General features: G+C 34.6%; 1 protein-coding gene across 4 annotated transcripts in view; it reads left to right on the top strand.

The window, feature by feature from the left end:
• Window positions 1-25158, top strand: part of RSPO2 (R-spondin 2) — a 155307-nt gene that overhangs the window by 61519 nt on the left and 68630 nt on the right. For all 4 annotated transcript variants that reach the window (XM_033125753.1, XM_033125751.1, XM_033125754.1 and 1 more), the window contains one exon: window positions 20345-20533. In XM_033125753.1, the coding sequence (XP_032981644.1) occupies window positions 20345-20533 (189 nt within the window). The remainder of the gene's footprint in view (window positions 1-20344; window positions 20534-25158) is intronic.

The following is a 25158-nucleotide window of genomic DNA, read 5'->3' as shown; positions in this document are numbered from 1 at the left end:
ATCTACCCATTTTCAATTTGCAGTTTAAGATTGAGAGAATAAAATAGAAAGAGTCTACTTCAATTATGACTTTTGGTTTTTATGGTAGAAAGATATAAGAGTATAAAATTCCCTCTTGATTTGATTTTAATCTATGTATAGGAAGGCATAAATTTAATTTTAGTGTTCTCTGGTACAGAGATTTAGTTTCCTTATTATTTTTTGGGGGGAGGTGGCACTACATTTAAAATTTTGATCTGTACGCCTTTAAACAATGTGTAAGAATTGCTTGGAGATCTTGTTTTAATATGGATTTGGATTTGGTAGGTATGGGGTGAGGCCTGAGATTCTGCTTTCAGGTGAAGCTGCAGGGCTGGACCTCATTTTGCCTAGTGCACATTTGCATACTTGGCCAATGCAGCACAGTAGTTTTATAAACCAATCTTGGTTTCAGCTTTCCCACTAAATATATTTTTGGAAAGTTTAAGGAATAATTAAAATCATTTATATGAACAGGATCCGAATACTATATTTGGATGTTGAACTAATGTAGAAAATTCCTTCTTTCCACCTATTCTGAATTCTTCCCATGTCTCTTCCTTTTCCTTCTTAAATGTTTCTATTCTGTATTGAAAAATGGGGACTAAGTGACACAAATGTTTCTTGATTCTATTAAATTTAAACACACACTTGCGCATGTACACACACTCTTTCAGTTCTGTGTACTTTGCCTAATTACTGGCAATAAAATTCAGTAAAGGGATTTAAGGTTTATGAATGTTCTACTTGGAGGAAATTATAATTAAGGTTATTAAAGCCTTTGGGTTCCTGTGTGTATTTTAAGCAAATTAGGATTTTATGTATTTTTTAAAGAGACAGTAGCTCTTCCCTGGCCAATTATTTCTACTGCATGGATGAGCTTGTGCATTTAGTGTGTATGGTTCAAACGGCACATGTCCTGCTTTGTTCTTACAGGTAAATCACTGATGTAAGTTAAGCTTTTTTTCTCAATTTCATATGTGAAACTCTGGTAACTGGCAACTTAAAGTAAAAACCAAGAAATGGAGAGAAATGGTCCATTGTACTTTGGCATCAAAATTATTTTAAAAATCAAATTATTCTTTAATTTATTTAAAACATTTTAAGGCACAGTAATTGTCATTTATCTTTTATATCCAAAATAGCTTTGTTTTCTATTAAAAAAGTAATATAAGTTCATTACAAGATGTTTATAAGTGCTAAAGAGTGTAAAGAAAAAGATCAACTCATTCTACTTCTTTGCATTAAGCACTGTTAGCGTTTTTGCATTTATTTTTTAAAGATATTTTTCTTGTGTGTATGCGGAAGGTGGAAATGTCCTAAGATACATACCCAGGGGGTGCAACAAAGTCACTTTATTTTCCAAACTTGAATTTAGTGTCTATCTTGAGGCCTTGTTCCTCTTCGTAGTGGAAAATTAATCCTAGTAAATTTATATACTTTGTCAATTAAGTGTTTTTCCATTTTCATGCCCAGATGTGCTCTGCCTTTGCCTTCTTCTCCCTCCCACCCCTGTCTCAGCAAGGTTTACATTAAGTTTGTCAGGCAAAGGGAAGCAATGGAGGGCCTTCAGACTGATGCCACTTTCCACAGTTGTGTGTTGTTATTGTTCATTTTCCATGTCTAGCCCAACATATCCCTTGCCATGGAATAAATTTGCGAGGGCTCTGTTCGTCTGTCCATGCATCTTCTGTCCTGACTGTGAGGCCATCCCTGGTCTGTGATCTTTCTTAGCTACATTTGAACTCTTCTCGGAATGTGAGGTTTTGGGGATGGTCTCCTAGACTTCTTTGGACTTGAGAGGACTTCTCAAGCTCTCTTTTCACAGAATGCCTCAGTTCCTTGTAGCCCCTTCTGCCGCTGTGAGTGTCTGGAGGGGCACACCTTCACACTCCTAGGTTTTGCAGATATCTTTTGGTCTGATTCCCAAACTTAACAGGACAGCATATGAATATTGTTTTGTCCCACTAATTTCCTCTAAATTGAGGGCGCAGGTCCCTTTGTAGAGATGCACTCAACCTAACCTGAGTGTTCTCTTCTCCCTACCTCCCAATTCATGGGGTCTTTATCTTGTTGAAGCAAATAATTTCCTGTGATAGATGACATAGTCCTCCATGCTTATTTACGACTGAAATGTTTTGCTCTGTGCCTTTTGTGTCTCTGTTTTCTAATACTCAAAACTCAGTGTCTTATAACACAATAAAGTTAAAGGAAAGGGAAGGTTTTTGTCTCTTCCAAGTGAACACGGAAATTCCATTCCAAATTTCAAAATTCCATTTGAAAACGGAAAATGTGATCATTTGTACTTCTTTGAGAAACCCTCCCCTGAGCCAGTGAATTCTGCTGGTATGTTTGATTGAAGAAAAAGTTAAGGACTAAAAATAAATTTTTATTTTTTATTTTTTAAACATAATTTTTATTTTTCAATTGCAGTTGACATACATTATATTAGTTTCATGTGTACAACATAGTGATTAGACATTTATATAACTTATGAAGTGATCGCCTTGATAAATCTACTAGTACCCATCTGATACCATACATAATTATTACAATATTATTGACTATATTCCCTATGCTATACTTTACATCCCTGTGACTATTTTATAATTGCCAATTTGTACTTCTTAATCCCTTCCCCTTTTTCATTTATCCCTCCACCCCCAATCTGGCAACTATCAAAATGTTCTTTGTATACATGAGTTTGTTTCTGTTTTGTTTGTTCATTTTTCGATTCCACAATTAAGTGAAATCATATGGTGTTTGTCTTTCTCTATTGGACTTATTTCATTTAGTATAATACCCTATATGTTGTTGCAGATGGCAAGATTTCATTTTTTAAAGCTGAATAATATTTCCTTGTATACATGTACGAATTCTTTATCCATTCATCTATACATGGACACTTAGGTTGCTTCTGTAACTTGGCTATTGTAAATAATGCTGTAATGGACATATGGATGCATCCGTCTTTTCGAATTAGTGTTTTGGATTTCTTCAGATAAAAATACCCAGAAGTGGAATTACTGGGTCCTTCTTTGTCTCTTGTTATAGCCTTTGTTTTAAAGTCCATTTTTTCTGGTGTAAGTATTGCTACCCTTCCTTCCCTCTCCCCCTATTTTCATGAAATACCTTTCTCCATCCCTTTACTTTCAGTCTGTGTGTGTCGTTTGGTCTGAAGTGAGTCTCTTGTAGGCAGCATATGTAAGGGTCTTGTTTTCTTATCCATTCAGCCACTATATATCTTTTGGTTAGCATATTTAATCCATTTACATTTCAGGTAATTATTAACAAATATATAGTTACTGCTACTTTATTCATATTTTTTATTTTTTTTCTTCTTGAATTTCTTCTTATTTCTTTTCTTCCTCTAACATTTCTTGTAATACTGGTTTGGTGGCGATAACCTCCTGTAGCTTTTTCTTATGTGTGATAAAAATGAATTTAAAAGAAAAAATTAGTTAAAACTCCAAAATATTATATCATTACATGTATGTTTTTAAAAAATATGAAAATAGACTACTACATTGTTTTATAATCTGCCTTTTCCAACATTGTTTTATATGGAAACAGCCTTCCTTACATGTTAACTAACATTGCTGTGTATAATAAATTAATTTTAAAGTCAATATTTTAGATCTAATATAAATTGTTCAATATTCTATCGATGGGCATTTTTGGCTGTTTACTATCTTTTCACTATTAAAATGAATGCTGGGTTGCAATTTGTATATTTTTTATGTATTTTTGCAACTCTTTCTGCACGATTCCTAAAAGTGACGTTAATAAGTCAAAGGAAAAGTGCAAATTGCTAAATTATACTCTAGAAGATTTGTACTAATTTACATTACCACTAGCAGTATATGAGATGCCCATTTCCTAAATGCTTACTAATAGTTTGTAATTATCAATCCCCTAAACCTCAGTATATGGTGAAGTTGACTCCTTATTTTAATTTGCATTTTTTTGTGTCTAGACTTTAATGGGTAAACCATTTGACAAGTGGTCTTGTTTTCTTATCCATTTTTTTGTATTATATATGCATGAAATCTGGGTACATTTAAATATTTATATGGTTAAATACTTGAATCTAATTTTGTTTTTCATTGATGTTACTTATATAACATCTATTTCTCTTTGTGCCAACTGGTCTGTACTGGGCTACAGTGAAAAAACTATCGTCTTGTAATTATTAATTCGCAGTGGAAAAGGATGCATTGATTTGTAAGATGACATAAACCTCTCAGTAAGTGAATCAGATGTTAGAAAAATGTAGTTCATCACAACATGAACTCTATTAGTCTTGTCTCCTTTGTGGAAGGTGATCCTCAGAGGCCAGGTGCCTATTTCTGTGAGTGAGGTGGGTCACATGCTTAACCATGGAGAGTGATGAACCGAAATAATGCATGTCTGTGTAATGGAGGCGGCTACTATACACCTCTGGTCAGTGGTTATCAAACAGGAACGTGGGCTATACCATCTGATTATTAAAGAAAAAGCAAGAAATATGGATTTCTATTAAAAAATTTTAGAGGGAAGCATATGGTGTGGGTTTGAAGAAACAAAATACTTCTACAGACTATATTAGGATTCATGGTCGTTAGTTGGATCATCCGCTTTATATTCTTTCTAGGCAGAACTGCTCTACTTATGTGAATAGTACCCCCTAACCCCCAGGCTATGTCGTACATAACCATATTTTATGACCCTAGAAATGCTTACTGTATTTTGCTGTGTATAATGCACACTTTTTTGCCCAAATTTGTGAGGGAAAAATAAGGATGCTCATTATACATGGGTAGTACTGATTCCATATCTATATACATGTTTTTAATTCTTTTATCTATGCTTATGAATTAAATGCAACTCTAGAACTCAGTTATGATATCCGTATGCAAAATAATACCCTGGAATAGGATAATTGTTTTTGTTGAATTTACAATGAACTTACAATGACGAAGAGCTCTTGGCCTTCTATGTTGCGTAAATATCGTAAATTTGTTACTGGTACATAAAATTTTTTGTACCATAATATGTTAAAAAATAAATGCTAAAATTCCTTTATAATACGAAAAACAAATAAAAATTTGAATTAAAAAATTAAAACGAAGGATTTTTTCCCCCTGAAAGTTTGGGCCAAAAATGTCGGTGTACATTATACACGGGAGCACATTATACACAGCAAAATACGGTGTATAACTCAATGATGAACTGTTTTTCTCAGAAAATAGCTGATTTCCCCCACTCCTTTTCAGTGTATGTGTGTTGCGTGCATACATGCAAGCCTGTGTATAGAGGCTAATGATTGGCTTGTATATTGAGCAGAAATAAAATACCTTGTAATCTCTCTACTGGCTCTTTTTATTGAGAAGAATGCTATACAGGTATGTGCTTCGCATTTCATCACATCAGGAGGCACATGGTACAGTTTGTCCCATTCTTGGCGATGCTTACTTTGATCATTTAGTTAATGGAGTTTGGCCAGCTTTCTTCATCATAAAGGCTAACTTCCCCTTTTGGGTAATTAATAAGTAATATCGTAGGTGATACTTTTTTCCCAATGCACTTTCACCTTATGGTGTTAGGATGATGATGAACCTTGCCTGAATTAAATGATCATATTAATGATGGCAAAATGGTAAGTCTAATTATGCAGCTACAGTTATTCAAATACAGATTGTAGGCTGTTCTACAAGACAACTGGCCAGCACTCTAAAAATCTCAATGTAAAGACAGACAAAAAAATAGTGGGGGAGGCATTCCAAATTAAAAGGACTAAAGAAACAAACCAAATGCAATGCACAGTCTTTGTATTGTTTCTAAATAGATGGATAAATAGGACATTTTGGGGATAGCTGAAGAAGTATGAATACAGACAGAATAATAGTAATATTATCTTAGTTGTGTTAAATTTCTGAGGTCTGAAAATGTCCTTGTTCTGTGAAGGTGCATGTTGAAAAATTTAGCGTGAAGTATTGTAATGTCTGCAATTTACTTTCAGATAGTTTACCAAAACTGTATGTATGTATGTATGTATATTTCCATATATTTCTCTCTATGTACATATCTATGTGTATATAGATAGAGATAAAGATATAGGTAATGATACATAGACAGAGAAAGGAGGGGGAATTACAATTAAAAAAAAATAACGAGGTTAGTTTGTATATGATTCATTCTTCTCCTATTCTAATTTAGAAATATTGGCTGCAACCCCAAACCTGTTTCCTTTCAAACTTTAAAAAAATATACATTCTTAAAGTCTTAGATTATACTTCTAGGGTCACAGTTTATGTATTCTACTCTTAAAAACTCCATGGTAACATCATAATTTTCGTATTCTCAACAAATTCTCCCTCCATCCAAGTTGTTAAGTACCGAGTGGCTTCTTTTTGTTGTTTCTGCAGTTGTCTGTAAGATGAATTGTCAATAAGCTGGCCAAGATTTATCAGGCATGCTGAATTTCTTGTCTTTGTTATCCCCAACACTGTGTGGACATCAGTGCATATACTACTCTTTCTCCTTGGGATACCCTCCTCCAACTGGCAAACTCCTGCTTTCTCTTCCAGAACCAGCTCATGTTACTATCTATTAGATCTTCCAGAATAATTTAGACCTCCTCTCTCGCTCATCTAAGCACTTACTAACCATGCACATAAAATATAATTTCAAAACCACAGCACCTTGGAGTGTTCTTACTGAACAAGTCTAGGATAAGTTGAGTGTTAAATACAGTAACAGATTATAGTCCACTAGGCAAAATCCGTCATTCCCTGCTGATCTAAAGAAACAAACAGATAACAAATGAGGGAGAAGGGCGAGGTCTTCTTAACACTAGAATGCTCTCTAATTAATGGAGAAAGAATGGAATTAGAAAATCACCTTGGTAGCCATCAGAATAATAGTTAATTTAGGTAAGACTCATCATTGGTGCCAAAACGAGTGTGTGGAAGTTTGATGAAGAACAAGATGTTTATACAGTCTTACTGTATATCATCAAAAATCACTTATTATAGAGGAAAAGCGTGACTTTACAGTGTAGAAACCTAGCGAACACTATCCTAACAAAGAGATCAACGTTAACATCACCAATATTGCAGCTAAATTGATGTGCCACTTGGTGTGCCCCCCAAAAAGGACAAGACATCACTTCGTACATTATCCCTAAAATGCATGACCAATCATGACAGAATATTAGACAAACCCAAATAGACATTTTGTGAATAACTGACCTGTTTTCTTCCAAACTGTGAAGCTCATGAAAGAGGAACTAATGTGTTAGTCTCCAGATTAAAGGAGACTAAAGAGAGAGCACAACTATGCAGTGCGTAATCTTAGATGGCATTCTAGTCTAGGAAAAAAATAGACATAAAGGATGTTATTGGAATAATTGAATATGGACTGTGGATTAGAAAGTAGTATTGTATCAATATGGCTGATACAAGACAGTGCCCTTGTGTTTGGGAAAAACATAGTGAAGAGTGACAAATTTAAAGACAAAAGAGTATGATGCCTGTAACTTACACTCAAATGATTCAGAAAAATATATGCATATATTTGTATGCACAAATATATGTATGTGTATATATATACACATACATATATATACACATACATCTATGTCTCTGTGCACACACATATGTCTGTATACACATTTACATGTCTGTATACACATATACATATAGTTTTGCCACTTTTCGAAAGTGACCAAACACTATTCAGTGTTCCATTAACATATATGTAGTTTGCTTTTGGCTTCTAAGGCTTGGAGGCGGTGGAGGAGAATTGTGGTCAGTGAGCAGTGGCAAATTACTCTCCAAATCAGTCCAGAAGAGGTTTCTCTTCTTTGTGTCAGTCTGTCAGTCCATACCCTCCCCGCCCCCCTTTACGCATCTTTAAAGTCTAGTTTTGATCATTTGGATGGCTTACCCTGCCTTTCTAATTATATAGGTATGCTTGCTGTGTTACTTCAAAGGCCGTTTGGCAAGGACAGGATCTGTCTTCAAAGTCAGTGAGGAGAGTGGCCCATTTGCAGGAAATTGCATGGTTTCGGGGTGATTTTTTTCTTTGAACTTGTCAAGTAGAGATCCCTATTTAAAAAGTGCTGGCCTTTTGCTGTATGCGCAAACAGTTAAAAGCTTTCCGTTTATAATTCTGAAGACTTCTCTTTAACTTCTGCCAGTTGCTTAGTTTCCTGTAACCTGTAACTCAATTTCCCCCCTTATCCTTTCTGTATCTATCAGCTGTTTTATTCTGAAGTGTGTTTATGGATGACATCTTGGTTTTGTTTATGAGACTTCATATAGTCCCAGTTATGTTAGGAAAGAATTAGTATAGAACTCTTAGTACTCAAGTAACTTTGATTATTTTGCTGTAGCTGAAAACAGAACAAAGGAGCAGTGAGCAAATTACAAGGGTACAGCCTAATTTGAAAGAAAGTTCCCATAGTTTTAATCATGGTATAGTTCATTTTTTTTCCTCTAGGTGCTATACATAGAGCTTTTAATGGAGACATGGAAAGCATGGCTTTCGAAATCAGAGGTCAGACCTCGATTCAAATTTGTCACTAACAAACTGTATGACCTTGGAAAGGTTTCTTAAACTCTCTGTTCTGTTTATTCACTTCGATAAACAGAAATTATGACTAATAAGCATTACTTTCAAAAAGTATGAAAGCACGTAGTCTGCAATTTGTCATGTAGCATGTTCCTCAACGTTCATTTTCTTTTGCCCCCCATTTTGACTTTCCTCTTTCTCATTTCTTCTTTTTCTGAATAGATTGAACTTTCTTAGAATAAGAATGGCTAACCAGCTAGATTTCAAATGGGGTCTAAGGTATGGAATGCTATGAAGTTAGCCAATCAGCAAAGAATGTTAAAAAAAAAAAAACTGTTTATACATGTTAAATGTAGATGATTGAATTTTAAAAAATTATTGAGAAATAATACTGTGTAGCCCTGGCGATTTAATAATGCATCTTTCTTATTTTTAATGTATGTGATATTTTACCAACAGTGACCTACGATGCGCAGAATAAAGCTTTCACTTTTTTTGCATCACAGTATAGTCATGAATAATTGTTGCATAATAATGTTTGTCAACCCTAGGGATTTGTCAGAGTGTTTTTCATTAAAGCCACTTAAAATATTTTTTTATTATCTTTGTTTGAAGAAAACTTTGTCTAGGACAGTGCAGCTAACAGTGTTCATTCTCAATTTTAAAACACAGTGGTCTGACCAATGGAAATTTCCACATCTAAAACACATGGAGTCTTTAATCTGGTTAGTTATGACACTGATTTTTCTTCAGGGCTATGTTTATGACACCAACTAAGCCATCCAGTTTGCTTTCCACTTGTTGTTGTAAAATGGAAGTAGTGGAATAAGCAGGAGTTGGCAAATTAATTTCTATTTTAGGAGGCAGGTGGTATATGAGGGATGGTCAAATAACTTGTACATGATGGGAATATATGTTGAATAGACTCCATCCTACGCCTCCTTCCTTTTCAAATAAAACAATTTACTTTTTGGGTAGGGAGGAGGGAGAGATGTTTTCCTACATGCAGTTGGATAGGTCAGACACTATGGCACTAACGTTAGAGTATTTAGGAAGTATTTTGAAAGTATTTTGAAACAGTGTTAGTATAAGGAATATTTGAGTACTTTATGGAATAAAAATCTGGCTCTGTGAGCAGGTTGTTTTTTTGGATTTAATTAATTGGATTATCTCCTTGTGTAAACATGGAACCCTGTGAAAGTGGTGGTTTCACAATCTTCATAAATATATATATTTAGATCTGTTCCTGTTGGAGTTACTGTTAGCACCAACAGTGTGTCAACATTTCCACAGGATCTTTTAACTGTGTTGTAACAGCCCAAGTCAACACTTGGCATGAATAATATGTACGACACAGCAGATTCTAGCTATGACTTATAGGGTCGCACGCATCCTAACTATAAGCTTACTGTTCTTTTGGCATTAGAATAGTTTTGTGGACTGAATTGTTTTCTTTCAGATTCAAACAGGTGGCTTATTTTATACAACATAAGAGGTGCTTCTTCCCTTGTTTCAAAACATCGTATATCTTTGGGAAAATGAGTAGTCCCAAACCAGCTTTTATTTTTCTGATTTCATTAACTAGTTAGTGTTATTAGTGGTAGCATCTGTAGAAGCTGAAGAGCTTTTGATTCCAGTGGCATATCGTGCCCACTTTACTAGCTTAGTTTTGGGATGAGTGTGTTCTGACCGTTAAGTACACATTTTTTTTCTCCGTAACCTGTAACCTGTCAGAACAAACATCCAGCATAGGGATATTCATTAAGATTTTTGTGTCGAAGAGTTTATAGGAGGAGGGAAAGCAATAATTCTTATAGGGCTTGGCTTCCAAAGTGAGTGTCAATTAGGGGAGATATTTCATCATGTCGTCATTTAGGGAATTTTATGTGCTAAACCGAGGGCTCATGGTTTTAATTTTTTATCAGGGTCTATACATACTTTTTTGTATGTGTGTCTTGTTTTTTTACTTGACTTTAGGTGTTAATGGATGTTTGGGAAATACATTTCTAGAGAATTTCTAAATCCCATTTAATTCATGTGTTCTACTTATGTTCTACTTGAGCTTCTCACTCTGGCAAAGGCTGGAATATGACTGACCCTTGGTCAGTGCAGAGAACTGGCATGTCAGAGTGCTACTCTTAGCATTCCTTGAGCTTGCCTCTGTGGTGCTTGAGCCCTGAGGTACTGGACCTGATGGATGCTGATAAAAAAGTACTTAGGTACCTTGCATTGTGACAATGTGCATTCAGAAGCTCTCTTGGGAAATCTATGGCTCCCACCATCAGATGTGCAACTCACATCTGCTTCAGCTGCTCACATTTTGGGTGAAATATGGTGAAGGGATACTGTTTTGTTTCATGGTAAAAAGCATTGAACCAAAGTTATTTTTTTCTCCAATGACTGTAGTTATTGTTCGCTTTGGTACATGCTTTCATTCTCCTCCCATTTTGCAGACTGTCTTGAATGTTGATGATGTCTGTGACTTGTTTAAATGAGGAGACTGTGTTTATCATGTTCTAGATTGGTCTGTTGTGCCCTCAAACACACCCCTGTGAGACTCCAGACACATTTATTTTGCAGCCATATCTTGGTGCATCCTCTTTCTTTGACCTGCAGTTATTGAGTATTCTGGGCTTCCCTGTGATACCTCAGTCAAGGCAGACTTGGAGCACACATGACATGTCTCATAGAAGGCTTTCTGCTTCCCTGTGCTGTGTAAAACACATCCTACCCAGGGAGCCACATTATGGCCATAATTCATTTAAGTGATTGTAAATGTACTTCTGAGGTACCAATCTATGAAGATTAGGGCTCAAATTGTGCTGGCACTGCAGAGTAATTAGAAGCCTACAATTACAATAATATTCTTCATGGTTTTGTTGTGGAAAATATTAGCACTTTCTGGGTGAAAAAAATAAATCAGAGACTCTATTAATTCTCTTCCTTCATATTTTACAATCTCCTAGTAGCTTTATTTGAGTTTTGTACAGTGAGATACATACTTGGATAAGAGAAACAAAATCATCTGATTAAAGACCTTTAATCCTGATGTCATTTAGAACGTTCATCTCTAGAGATGATTTCCATATTTTTGGGAGCTTATACATTTTTAGAAATATTATTTTCCCAAGGACTACTTCTGGAGATATGGATATATCCAGTTTTTCATTCCTAATTAACATATTTTAGGTGGATAAGTGGTATTATTAATGATCAAGTAATAACTTTTTTCAGGCAGCCAATTAATATGGATTTCTTTAAGGTAGTACTTTGAGAAGTTAGCTTTGTAAGCCTTACCTAAAAATATTATCTAGTTAAGAATTCATGACAAAAGATGAAAAGAGAGTGAGAAAATATGGTTTAATTATAGAGGTTGTAAAATTTTGGAATTTTGGGTACAAGTTTGCCCTTTATAATTATGTTCAAAATTTTTTCTATATTAAATAAATATTAAGTTAATTTAGTCCTCTAACTGTATCTCTGTCTAAGCTTTATTCACATTATTAATGTTAACATTTCTGTCTACGGCATGATGAGTATAATGGTGAATATCTAGAGCATTAAAATTTGTTGTGTTTGTATGAAAGATCAGATTACATGTGTTGTGGTGATATTTTGTATAAATGCTTATAATGTAATGTAAAACTAAGGAAAGTACCTTAAGGTAGGCATTTTTCATTTAGGTCACATCTTTTGTGGCTTCTTAATTCATGGTCTTGATTGCTCAGTTGAGTTTGAGCTTGGTAGTACTCAAGATGACAGGATTTTTTAAATCCCAGTATTGCCAAGCTCTAGTGGAAGGATCTATGCCCAACTTGATTTGTATAGGATCCGACATGCAAATTCCTGTCATTGGTACCAGAGATAGGGTTTCTGTTTTTTAAATATGTGTATCGAATCTAGGATTGGGCAGAGATAAACATTAGCAATTTTGTGATAGGTTTGATCGATGAAATATTTAATAGTTATTGTCAATTAAAATTCTGTTGAACTTGGAACATTATTTAACTAGCAAATATGGAGTGAGGCTAAGATGCAAATAGCCCATTGTTTTTAAAACTAGAAGTCTGTACCTTTTGTCAGAAATGAATGCCTTCACCTAGAAGGAATTTAGATTTCTTCTTACTTGGCAAGGGCTAACTCCAGAAACAGGGGAGCTCTTTAAAAAAGTGTTATGAGTGTATTAGAAACAGATGGGCATTCAACACCTACACAAAATGCTTTATGGGATAAAGTGTGAATAACTGAATTTGATTTAACAAAGGATCAAGCTTAAAATACCAGAATTCCTAAAAAACAAAACTTAATTTGCAATTTAAAAGGAACACAAATCAAATAAGTAGACTCAAAGATAAAGAGTTCTACTTACACTGTTCTTTCCTCTTGATATACTTGTTTGTGATATAGGTATTGTTACCTGGTTTCTCCCTAATGATTTTCTTGTTTTCTATATCCACATATTCCTTTCCCTGTCAAGGAGATATGTGTGTATTTGTGTTAATACCACTAACACCTTGTTGAGGATTTTTCATCTTTTATGTGATATATTTCATCTTTAGAATTTTGGGTGGGTCTAGTTGTAGAAAAGTATTTTGGTTGGAATGATGAGGCTGTGGATCTCAGCAGGCTTTAGGGTAGGAAAAGTTGAAGCTTACAGAGAGAGCAAATAAACGTGGTCATCAGAGCTGGGAATTAAGATCTGTTTATTCACCTGCACACTTGAATTAAATCTCAAAGCAGTAGGCAGAGCCATTTGCCTTATTAAGATCCTGACAAAATAAATTAGTCACGTTTAAAGGTCTATGTTTGCCTGACTTTAGATACAGAGATTGGTGTAGTCACCACATAACGGATGGAGAAATTTTTGTTAAATTGTTAAGCTGTTGATTTCCAACATGGAGGCTACTAGCATAGTAGACACTGGACAATAGTTAATTAAACTGAAAAGTCAATATTTGAGGTTGGAGACATGAAGCTTCAAATTGCAAAAATTATCTGTACTCTTGTCCTTCAGCCTTGAGGAGCACTCTTCTGACTAAAGAAGATGGGGGAAAGGCAGAGAGAGCACTTAGGTTGGGTGTGGCTCACATCGCTTTTGTTTAAGAGAATTCCTCATGTGTAGGGTTATCAAGATGTCTAAGATAGGAACTCAGGTAATGGTTGCCTAAATTCATTTTCATTAAGTCGGTTGACGTTCAAGTAAATAAAGCAATGCTTTTAATGATTTAAGGATCCCTTTAAAAATATAGAGAACAATTTGCTGACTGTGAAATCTTTGTGGTCAAGATGAAAGTTAGCAAAACAAAACAAAACAAAAAGCCTTCACTTGACATTGATTCTCTTAGTTCTGTAATTCTCTTTTCTTGAAACTTTTTACTAGGGAGTGTAATTTACGATGATAAAGAGCTCTCGATTTAACTTTTGAACTGAATGGAAGTATTGCTTCAGCTTTAGTTCGTGATGACTGTGGTACAGACAGCCTTCTCCTTAAACCCTGCTGCTATGTATGTAAATCTTCCAAATTCTTTTTTCACTTATGAAGCTTAGGTGGGGATTTAGATAACCTTGATACTGCATTTTCAAATCTGTAGTTAAATTGAAAAGCAGAAGGCAGTCAGCATACTACTCTTAGACATGTTGCCGAGGGCTCCGCCGTGTGGGGTGGCCTTTGACGCAGCTCCAGCCAGCGACCCCTGTGCTTGGCTTAGTCTCCTTCTTGTTCCTTAATATTTAAGGGCTTCCTTTTTCACAAAAGAGTCATAAATTACTTCTCCAAATATCATGCCATAGGGTCTTTGTGCTTAACTCTTTCATTGCGTTAATTGATTGCAAGGTTGTTTTTTTTTTTTGCAAAATGTGTCAAAAATCCACAAAAAAGAAAAAGTTGATATTTTGACTATTTTATGCACTTAATAACATTTTGAGCTGCTTTGTACATAAGTAATATTATTTTTATTTTAAACCTAGGTTATATAGTAATAAATTTACCATTATATTGAAGTTTAGCAAAAAAATACTCAGAAGTGTTTTTAAGTATAGATACATTAGAATCTAATAGCATTGATAACATAAAAATTTTATTGCAAAATCTTACACAGTATGCCATAGAAAACATCTTTGTAGTTGATAGTGCAAGCCACAGGAAAACATATCTGAACATTGCAGCAAGGGAGTTTTAAGGTGGGTTCTATTCTTAGATAAACTTGAAAATTAAAATGAGTTGGGTTCTCCCCAGTCACCATCTCTACTTCCAAAACCATTTCATCCATCGTACAGCTGCTGGATATTCCCTGTTCTGTGCCTCTCACTTAACTTTCTGCACCGTACCCACTCCTCTCCCCAATTTTTACCCCTTTCTTGCCCAGAGAAGTTGAATTGTATCCCAGTTTTTGAAACGTACATGCTCAGTGCTTGCGTCCTGTTCAGGACACTGATAACAATATCAGAATAAAACTCCTTCAGAAGGCAGCTGGGGAAATTGTAAGTAGTATAGGCTTATTGTCAGTCAGCTATGTATGAATCCTTTTAAATCATAATGGTCTCATTAGAGTAAGGTGTAACAGAAATCCTACGATGCATATAAAAGCAGGGAAATTGACCGAATGATAGAATGTAGAGTGAAGTAGAGAGAAGTGGACGTGGGTTTGGGGTGCCATAATTGTCTAAGCGCACAGTAATAAGGGCCTGAGGTACGAGAAGATTAGTGGAACTCACAAGAGTGAGGGCTGGAATTACATCTGTAGCAGAGGATGTTATCATGAAAGCTGGAGGAAGAAGAAAACTTTCAACAATGACCCAGGCTACAGGAGATGTGAGGACCAGAAATTGAGAATGAGGTCTTGAGCTGAAGATTAGAAAACTGGTTGTGGTCTTTGTAAAAGCAGTGTTGAGGATAATTGAAAGGGTGGTAGTGGTAAGTAGAGGGGGAATGGATACAACTGATACTTTAAAAAAATATGAGAGTGATATTTGTCTGGTTCATTGCTATGAAAAGATGTTCACAACTTAACTGAAATTGAGCAAGTTATGATATTGCATGTAAATTACAATCACAATTATACAAATTACATATTACATATATTTATAAAGGAATATCTGGAAAGTTTTCCAAAATTTTATTAGGAATTACAGCTGAGGAGGTGATTTTTCATATGAATTGATTATTTTTTTCTCCATTATTTCAGATTTAAGAAAATAAGGTAGTAAATGAGAAATCATTTAGGAAGCATAGATGGGTTTACAAGCAGGGGAATGTCCATGAAATAGATTCAATATGCAGATAGAAGCAGTTGAAGAGTTGATAGAACACAGTCTTGGAATAGATGGGAAGAAATCAATCTTAATGGCCAATTCAAGATCTTAGTGGCCCTGATCCTGGTCCCAAGTGCTTTGATTCTTCTTTGGTCTCTTCTCTGAAAGGTAGACTAAGTCCTGGTTTTGGGATCTCTCTGGAAGAGAAACTGTAAGACCAAATCAGGGTTGAAGTGGGGAGAGCATCTTGTGGAACTGAAATCGGTATGGATCTGCTACATGTAGCTGCAGATGTATTGGATGTTGAAGCATTATAAGTAAAGGAAGGATGTAGTATACAGTGTACTTTGTTGTATAGCTGCTAGCCTGAATACTCATTGCTTGATACTAGTTGTTTATGCAATAAAGATTAGGTATAGGGCAAACAGGATGTAGTCTCAAAGCCAAAAGTTTCAATAATTGATGAGTTTTCTATTCCTTCTCTCATTTTTCTTTTGTGGGTTAACCCAATAAAATGAAGTTAGTGTGATCTTATATATTTTTGTTATATTTATGACTTTGCTTGGTATAGTGATAACTAAAAATTAAATGAATTTTTCTCTTGTTAGAAATTATAGTGGGATTTAAGATTGTATAATTTCTGAATTTTATACCAGAACTGGAAACAGAATTTTTTTTCTTTTAAGTTACCTTTTTTTTATTACCAGGTGTGGTGTACTTCATAAAGCTCATATATCAATTTTCAGATGCTATTTCAATATTTACTTTAGTACTATTCTGCCATTGTCCCTCTAATAGGACATTTCTGTTTTTTCTTTTAAACATAAAAGTAAAAAATATCTTAAAGTTGACCATTCAATATAGTTTATAAATTTTCAAAAGAGATGTGATTATATGGGACTACATTATCCTGAACTTATTGTACAGCCTTCCTATCCAACTTTTTTCTTTGGAAAATTGAGATATAATTTACTTTTAAATTATGTACATTATTTATAAAAATAAATACACAGGCCTTAAATGCACAGTTTGAGTTTTGCAAATATATACATTTGTGTACCCAATATCCAATCCAGATTAGAACATTTCCCTCACCTCCTATAGTATGTTAAATAGTGCCTCCCATCCCCAAATTCATGTCCATCTGGCACCTCAGAATATGATCTTATTTGAAGATAGTGGTTTTGCAAATATAATTAAGGTAAAGATGAATATGAGATAATAATGGATTAAGGTGGGCCCTGAGTCCAATGACAATGTCTTTATCAGAAACTGAAAAGGACACAGAGTTACATAGAGAAGGTTGGAGCTTTATTTACAGTGGCCAACAATTGGAAACTACCAAAGTGTCCTTCAACAGATGATTGGGTAAAGAAAATCTGGTATATATACACAATGGAATACTATTCTGCCATAAGAAAAGATGAAATAGTGCTATTTGCGACAACATGGATGGATTTTGAGATTATCATGCTAAGCAAAATAAGTCAGAAAAAGTCAAGAACCATATGATTTCACTGATATGTGGGATATAAAACTGAAAGCAACAAACAAAGAAACAAGAAACAAAAACTGATAGACATAGACAATAGTTTAGTGGTTACCAAGGTTAAAGGAGGAGGGGAGTGATAGATGAGGGTAAATGAGATCAAATATACAGTTATGGAAAGGGAACTGACTCTGGGTGGTGAACACACAATGTGAGATATAAAGGACGAATTACACAGTTGTACGCTTGAAACCTATGTAACTTTACTAACCATTGTCACCCCAATAAACTTTAATAAATGAAAAACAAAAAACAACAAAGAAAGAAGATTGGAGTTATGATGCTACAAGCCAAGGAACACCTGGGGCTACTAGAAGGGGCAAGGAAGCATTCTTTCCTAGGGCCTTCAGAAGAGGCATGTTCCTGCTGACACCTTGATTTCAGACTTCCACCATGTTTCCCCGAAAACAAGACCTAGCCAGACCATCAGCTCTAATGCGTCTTTTGGAGCAAAAATTAATATAAGATCCGGTCTTATAATATGTTATTTATATATATAATATATTATATTTAATTATATATTATTATAAGACCGGGTCTTATAATTAATTATATTATTATATTTAATTATATATTATTATAAGACTGGGTCTTATATAAGACCGGGTATTATATTATATTATACCCGGTCTTATATTAAAATAAGACCAGGTCTCATTAATTTTTGCTCCAAAAGACGCATTCGAGCTGATGGTGTCGCTAGGTCTTATTTTTGGGGAAACACGGTAGTCTACAGGACTGAGAGAATAAACTCCTGTTGTTTAAGCCACCATGTTGTGGTAATTTGTTAACAGTCTTAGGAACTAATATACCTGCCAAAAATTCCATTGTGCCTTTTTCCAACCAATCCTCAACCCTCAAAGGCATTTAGTGTTCTAATTTCTATCATCATAGATTAGGTTTACATGTCCCTGACATCAACATAAATAGAATTATTGGAACATAGTCTGTTTTTTTTTTTTTTTGGTCTGCCGTCTTTTGCTGAACACAATGTATATGAGTTTCATTCTTGGTTGTGTCTGTATCAGTAGTTTAATCCTTTTTATTATTAAAATTCTATGAATATATCACAATTTATCCATTCTTCTATTCATGGATATTTAGATTGTTAACTTCTACTCATATTTTATACATTTATTACATCTGTTTGTAGCTGGCTTAGAAGTTATATGTTACATCTGGTTTAGAAGTTATATATTACTTTTTTATAGTTGCATTCTAGAGGTTTAGCAAGTTTAACTTAACATTTAACTTAACAACATTTAATTTATATTGGTCTTCCTTACACATAATGAAGAAATTTTGAAGGCTTTAACTTTGACTTCCCTCAAGTCTTCCTTTGTTATTGCTGTTGAATATAAAATATGTATTATTTTTAAACCCTGGGAATTATTATTTTTTAAATTGGTACTTTTATAGCTATACCAACATATTTCTCAAGTGGTTTGATCACTATTGCTTATTACATTCTACTTCCTTCTGGGTTCCATTTTATTTTCCCCAATATATACAGTTTATAGTTTCACTGAGTGTTTCTGATTAATAAGTCTTTTGCCTTTATTTTGGCTGAAAATATCTTTATTTTGTCCTCATCCTTAAACTGTCATTTAATGGCTTATAGAATCATAGTTTAATAATTTTTCCTCATCATGTTGAAGATAATATTACACATCTAACACCTAACGTTTCTGATGAGAAGTCTGCTAGAAGTCAACTTTTTATTCCTTTCCAGACAATCTGCTATTTCTCTCTAGTTTGACTTCTTTCTTTAGTATAAATATGCTGTGTTCAGATGCAGACTTATTTTTACTGATCTACTCAAGTCTCTGAATTTTTCATTTAAGAACTCATATCTTTCTTTAATTCTGGAAACTAGCCATTATCACTTTGAATATTATGTTACTCATTTTCTTTATTTGATTCTGCAACACCTAATAATGTATTGTAACTTTTTAATGTTTTTCTTACCTATCCTTACCTTTTTCACCTTTTCATCTGTATCTTGTTTTGTGCTACAGTTCTTTAAATCTATGTGTATTCCAGTTATAGAATTTTTTCAATTTTAGAATTTTCATTTCTTTCTAATTTTTGCACATTACTTATATAATACTACTTCCTCCCATGTGATTTCTAGTCCTTATTTTATCTCTTTAAATATTCTAAAAATAGTCATTTAAAAGTCTCTTTCAGATTGTTCTGTTGTTTCTGATTCTTTAGACGTGAAATCTCTCACTGAGACAGATGACTCTTCCTCACGGAGGTTTTCCTGTGCAGGTGATTTGTTCATTTTGATGTTAAGGTTGTTTCCCATGAAAGTCCCAGGTCTCTGGATTGCAAAAAGTTTAAGGTAGTTTCATATTTTTTAATTTGTGGGTTTTCCTGGATTTGGACAAGTTTTTATGTTATACTCTTGACACAGGGAATCCTTACTACACTGATAATTTAAACTTGGATCCCACGCTTGGATGGCTTGCAGATTTGGAGTACTTATTTCTCATGGGTTGTATGTTCTCTCTCCTGTGCTCACTCACCCCGTCAATGCTGGTAATCCAGGGTTGGAATCCTCTTCTCTGGCCAGTAGGAGTGGGGACTTCTAGTACTTATTTCATAGACAAACAGCCCTCAAGAGTCCAGCCTACATAAGGAGAGCCAAGAGTCAACTCTTTACATGAGTATTTCTTGGTCTGGACTCGGACTCTGCCATGAAGTCTAGCTCTGTCTGGTCTAACATCTCCACAACCCATTCAGTTTGAGCTTCTGGCCTCAACTCTGCCTCTGAGTTGCCTGTTTGTTTCTAAGTTTGGTTGTGTATTAATCATTTTTCTCGGGGGTGGCAGGAGATATTTTGTTTAGCTTCTCTACGTGATTAAAATAAAAGAACAAGAAATACCTGTCTTCTCAGCATGTCATATTGACCAAAGCCTGATCATATTCATATTTAAACATGCTTTTTTTTTTTTTCTTTTACAGCTAGTTATGTATCCAATCCCATTTGCAAAGGTTGCTTGTCTTGTTCAAAGGACAATGGGTGCAGCCGATGTCAACAGAAGCTGTTCTTCTTTCTTCGAAGAGAAGGCATGCGCCAGTATGGAGAGTGCCTGCACTCCTGCCCGTCAGGCTACTACGGACACCGAGCCCCAGATATGAACAGATGTGCCAGTGAGCAACTGTCTTGCTTTTGTCTACCCTATTTTATTGTTTATTCAACTTAGGGGGAGCTAGGTCGAAATTTTTAACTGGAAAAATAAAGGGACGTATTTTTAATATGCTACAGAAAATAGTCTAAGCTTAAACTTAAAAACATTGAGTGGGGTGAGATTACACTTTTAATTTATCTTTGTAGAGAATTATATTGTATTCACACATTTATTCTTTCTTTTTTCTTAAATTAGCTAAGTACTTTTTCATAACAAACATCTCAAACATAAGCTTGTTAGGCAGATCTTTGTAAGGCGTACTTACTCACCACTTACAAAAAAAAAAAATGAAGGAAAAGAAAAGAATTTAAGTAATTGTTTAACCGGGAACATTCTCTCCAGTTTACCACAGTGTCTTAGCTTCGTTTTCCTCTTTTACCTGAGTTTGTAATACCTTGTATAGTTTAATCTGTAATTTAATTCCTGCATTTTAGAGTTCTCTAAAGCACCGTTACCAATAAAAGATGTAACTGAAATATTTAGTTTACTTCAAAGTATTTTGAGTTCTAAGTGTAACCTACAAAAAAAGCCTATTTAAGAATAGCATTCTTACATATATACATAGGAATGCAGGTACGATTTTTCATCTTTTAATCCAACAATTGTTCATAGAATACTAGGTAAATAGTAGAAATTGGAATTTAAAGAATCCAATCAGTGAGCTACCAAAGGACTGTCCCTTTATTTAAGGAGTTCCAATTTTAGGAGATAGAGGGGGTAAGGAAAAGGGGAACCTGGGGTGAAATGACCGATGGGTAAGAAGTGTAATCATAATTCAGTACACTAAGTGCTAATCAATAGGCAGCCAGTATTACGGGAGTGATTTAATTATCTCTCATTAATACACTGTATATATGACTATTAAAACAGCTGAGGTCTTTGGATAAGAAGAGAATTTGAATTGCATCATCCAATGACAATATTATTTTGGAAGGAGGCAGAACTAGTGGAGGGAGGTTAAAATAGATTCTAGAAAGAAGGAACCACACATGTGTAAAAATATGTTCAGGGAGCAAGTCTCATCTGAGGCGCTATTGACATTTTGGCAAGGCAACTTGTTCTAAATTGTTGGACAGTTATAGTCTTTTGTCCGTGCTCGTTAAATATCTTTTCTGCTCTCAAATCACTGTGACAAGCAAAAATGTCCCTGAATGTTTCCAAACACTTCCTAGGAGAGCAGTACCATCTCTGGATAAGAACCATTGAGTAGTACGTGCTTAATGGGAAGTGTGGTTGGAACTGAGGATGGAAAAGGAGGCTGGGGTGCGATTGATGAAGGTCTTGAGTACCATGTGAAAAAGTCTGGATATCATCTGGGGGTTTTGAGCAGGAGTGGACTAAAGAAATTGCTTTATTTAAAATGATTCTAGCAGAAGTCAGGGAGATGAATTAGAGAAGAATGGAAAGTAGAGAAATACTACTGTAACAATTGCAAAATAGAAACAGTGTTCTGATGAAAGGGTTGTGGATAATGAATTCCAGAGACTCTTAAAATACAACCAATGGGACTTAGTAACTAATTTCACAGAGTGAAGAGAGAGAGAATCAAATTTGATCCTAAGATTTCTAGCTAAGGTGAGTGGGTGAATATTTTTGCCATTAGCACAGATAGAAATATTAGGCTCAGAGGAAATTTGGATCTACTTCCATTTCATGGAACCTTTTAGATTAATAACTAGAGGGGCACAACTCCCAACAAGTATCAATAGACTGGCTAATTTTTGCAAATATCTACCTGATCCTTAAGGTAAATGATTTGGGCTACCTAGTAATTTGTCCCTCATAGTTTTTGAACTTCAGTAGAAGGATGGGTCCATCTTGAAATAGATTCCTACTCAGATTGCTTTAGACCACCCATGGGAGGATTTGAGTCCATGAATGTTCTGTGTGGTTTTTCATTCCAGGCTATCAGTGCACAAGCGAGATGAAGTAAGAATGTAGATGGTTCCAGGCATTGATTCCAAGTTCTAGGCCTAGCATTTTACATACTGTGTATGGACGATAGTGTGACTATATGATGTGTCACTCAACCTGGGACATTGAGGAGTAAAAGGGGGTGCTATTAATGACTATATAGGGGTATAAACCAGGACTGTCTTAGAAAAGCTGGTATGGATGGTCACTCAATAATACCACATAGTGAGTGTATCAATGAGGTCTTAGAGAGATGCTCCCAGGTAGGGGTTAACATGCACATTTTGGCTAAAGATCCCTTTTCTCAGAAGTAGAACAGTGACAGTAAATCAGCCTTGAAAAGAGAATCTCCATGTGAGAATGGGTTTGTGATGGCTGTACTTATTGTAAGTGAAATGTAATCAATGTTGTAGTTTTACTCATCTAGAGGAAATCATTACTTATCTGGTACAAACAGGAAGTGCTTATTAACAGGACTCCTGTGAAGCAAAGTGAAAGTGGCAAATGATTTCTTAATTCTCATTATGTGACTTTGGATGACCCTGGTTCTTTCATACTAATGATTCATGTTTTTTTCATAGATAGTTTGTGTATATTGCATTGTTATTTGTATTCTGTTCAGAGGATGAGACAGATTTAAATTGGAAAAGCTGTCATAGACTGAGAATCTGAAACCATATCCACTTTTTGTTAAGAGATTATTGCTCAACAGTAGAGAAGAAAATTACACTTCAAGCAAAAATAGCTTTAAAAACATTCTTTAAGTGAAACTTTTTCATCTGCTTCCTAATCACTAGAGTACGATTCCAATTATAGAGCAATATCTTTCTTACAAAGGAAGACTAACTTGATGAAATATTGGCTGAGGTTAGCTTCTTGCTCCATACAGTACGGATCTTATGAGATTCAAACATGCTTATAAAAACCAATGCCATAACCATTTGAAGCATACTGTGAAAAAATAATATACACTGGTAGATGCTAAGAGCTGCCCTTGTCTCTGATACTGTTAACTGATATTTCTCTCATATGTTCTTTCTCATTCATTGATAAACTAATTTACATAAAAAGGCTTAATTTTGAAAATTGTCATACATATTCTCCTTGTGGAAAGATGAGAAAGCAATAAACCTTAAAAAAAAAAGCACCAGCAAAAATAAACAAAGAAACACTACTCGAGGATAATAAAAGTTAACAGTTTGGCTTCTATTCTTGACATTTTGTTTCTGTGAATATTTATGTCTTTCTCTCCTTACAAATGTATCATTTTTCTGTTTTATAACCTGTTTTAATTTGACGAATTAGGAACATTTCTTTCATGTCATTAAATATGGCTGCATGCATTCTCCTGAATAGATATACCATATATAGTTAGATAATTACCTATTGAAAGTTTGCTTTTAGGTTTTCAGTATTATAAGCATATACTGCTTATCCTTACATATAGATTCTTGTCCTTACATATAGAAGAATATCCTTATATATAGAATCTTACTGTCACACACATATAGTTTTACAAATTTGTCTGATTTATATTTCATAAGATAAACTTTTAAACATAATACATTTCCCCCCCAGTTTTATTGCGATATAATGGATATAAGCCATACTACATATTTTAAAGACTTTCATCAAATGAACTTTATGCCTATTCACATCTTCACTAATAGCAGACATTTTCCCTTGCATCTCACGAATACTGGGCATTATTGACAAAAAGTATAAAAATGCATTTTTTTGTTTTAATATGCTTTTCTTTGATTCAAATGAAGATAAGCATTTATTTTTCACATGAATATTGACATTTTAGGATATTTACTTGAACCCCTGCCCTTTTTTCCTCTATTTATACAACTGTCTTGTTCTTAGTAATATTAAAAAAACCAACAACAAAAACTTTAAATGAAGTATCACAAAATCCTGTGCTCACAGATCGTAACTGGAGAGTTCAATGAATTATCCAAAAATGGACACACATGTAGTCACACGCAGGAAGTAAATAGTAGCATTCCAAGAACCCTCACTGTGTCCAATCACTCCCCTCTCTCCTTCAACAAAACTGCTATCCTGACTTGTAATGAAAGCACATGTAAAAGATTTTTTGTGACACTTTTCATACTAGTTACAAATTGGAAACCACCCGATGTACAAACAATAGAATACCTAAACTATAGTATATTTAAAAAAGAATTATACAGAAGTAGAAATGAATGAAATACTGCAACATAAATGAACCTTACAATATAATGTTGACTGGAAAAAGCCATTAAAATAATATATACATTTGCATACATTTTAAAAATAGGTAAAATTAATCTATGGTGTGAGCAGGCAGGATTGTGGTTCTTACTGATATGTATTTATTGATTTGGTACTGGATACATAGAGATACAATAATGAGTAATAATTAGTTATGCCCTTGAGTTGCTTATAGTATAGGGTAGTGACTCTCTACCAGGGGTGATTTTGCCCCTTAGTTAGTAATGTGTAGAAACATTTTTGGTTGTTAACAACTGGAGGGATGCTACTGATATCTAACTGACAGAGGCCATGGAGAGTGGGAGACATTCTACAATGTGCAGGAGAGCTCTCTGCAATGAAGATTCTCTGACCCAACATGTCAGCAGTGTTGAGGTGGAGAAAGTCTGGACTAATGGAAAAGACAGACGATTC

This window comes from Rhinolophus ferrumequinum, chromosome 14, assembly GCF_004115265.2.
Source record: "Rhinolophus ferrumequinum isolate MPI-CBG mRhiFer1 chromosome 14, mRhiFer1_v1.p, whole genome shotgun sequence".
NCBI classification, from domain to species: domain Eukaryota; kingdom Metazoa; phylum Chordata; class Mammalia; order Chiroptera; family Rhinolophidae; genus Rhinolophus; species Rhinolophus ferrumequinum.
The sequence above is the reverse complement of the archived record's forward strand: the minus strand, read 5'-3'. Positions and strand labels throughout refer to the sequence as shown.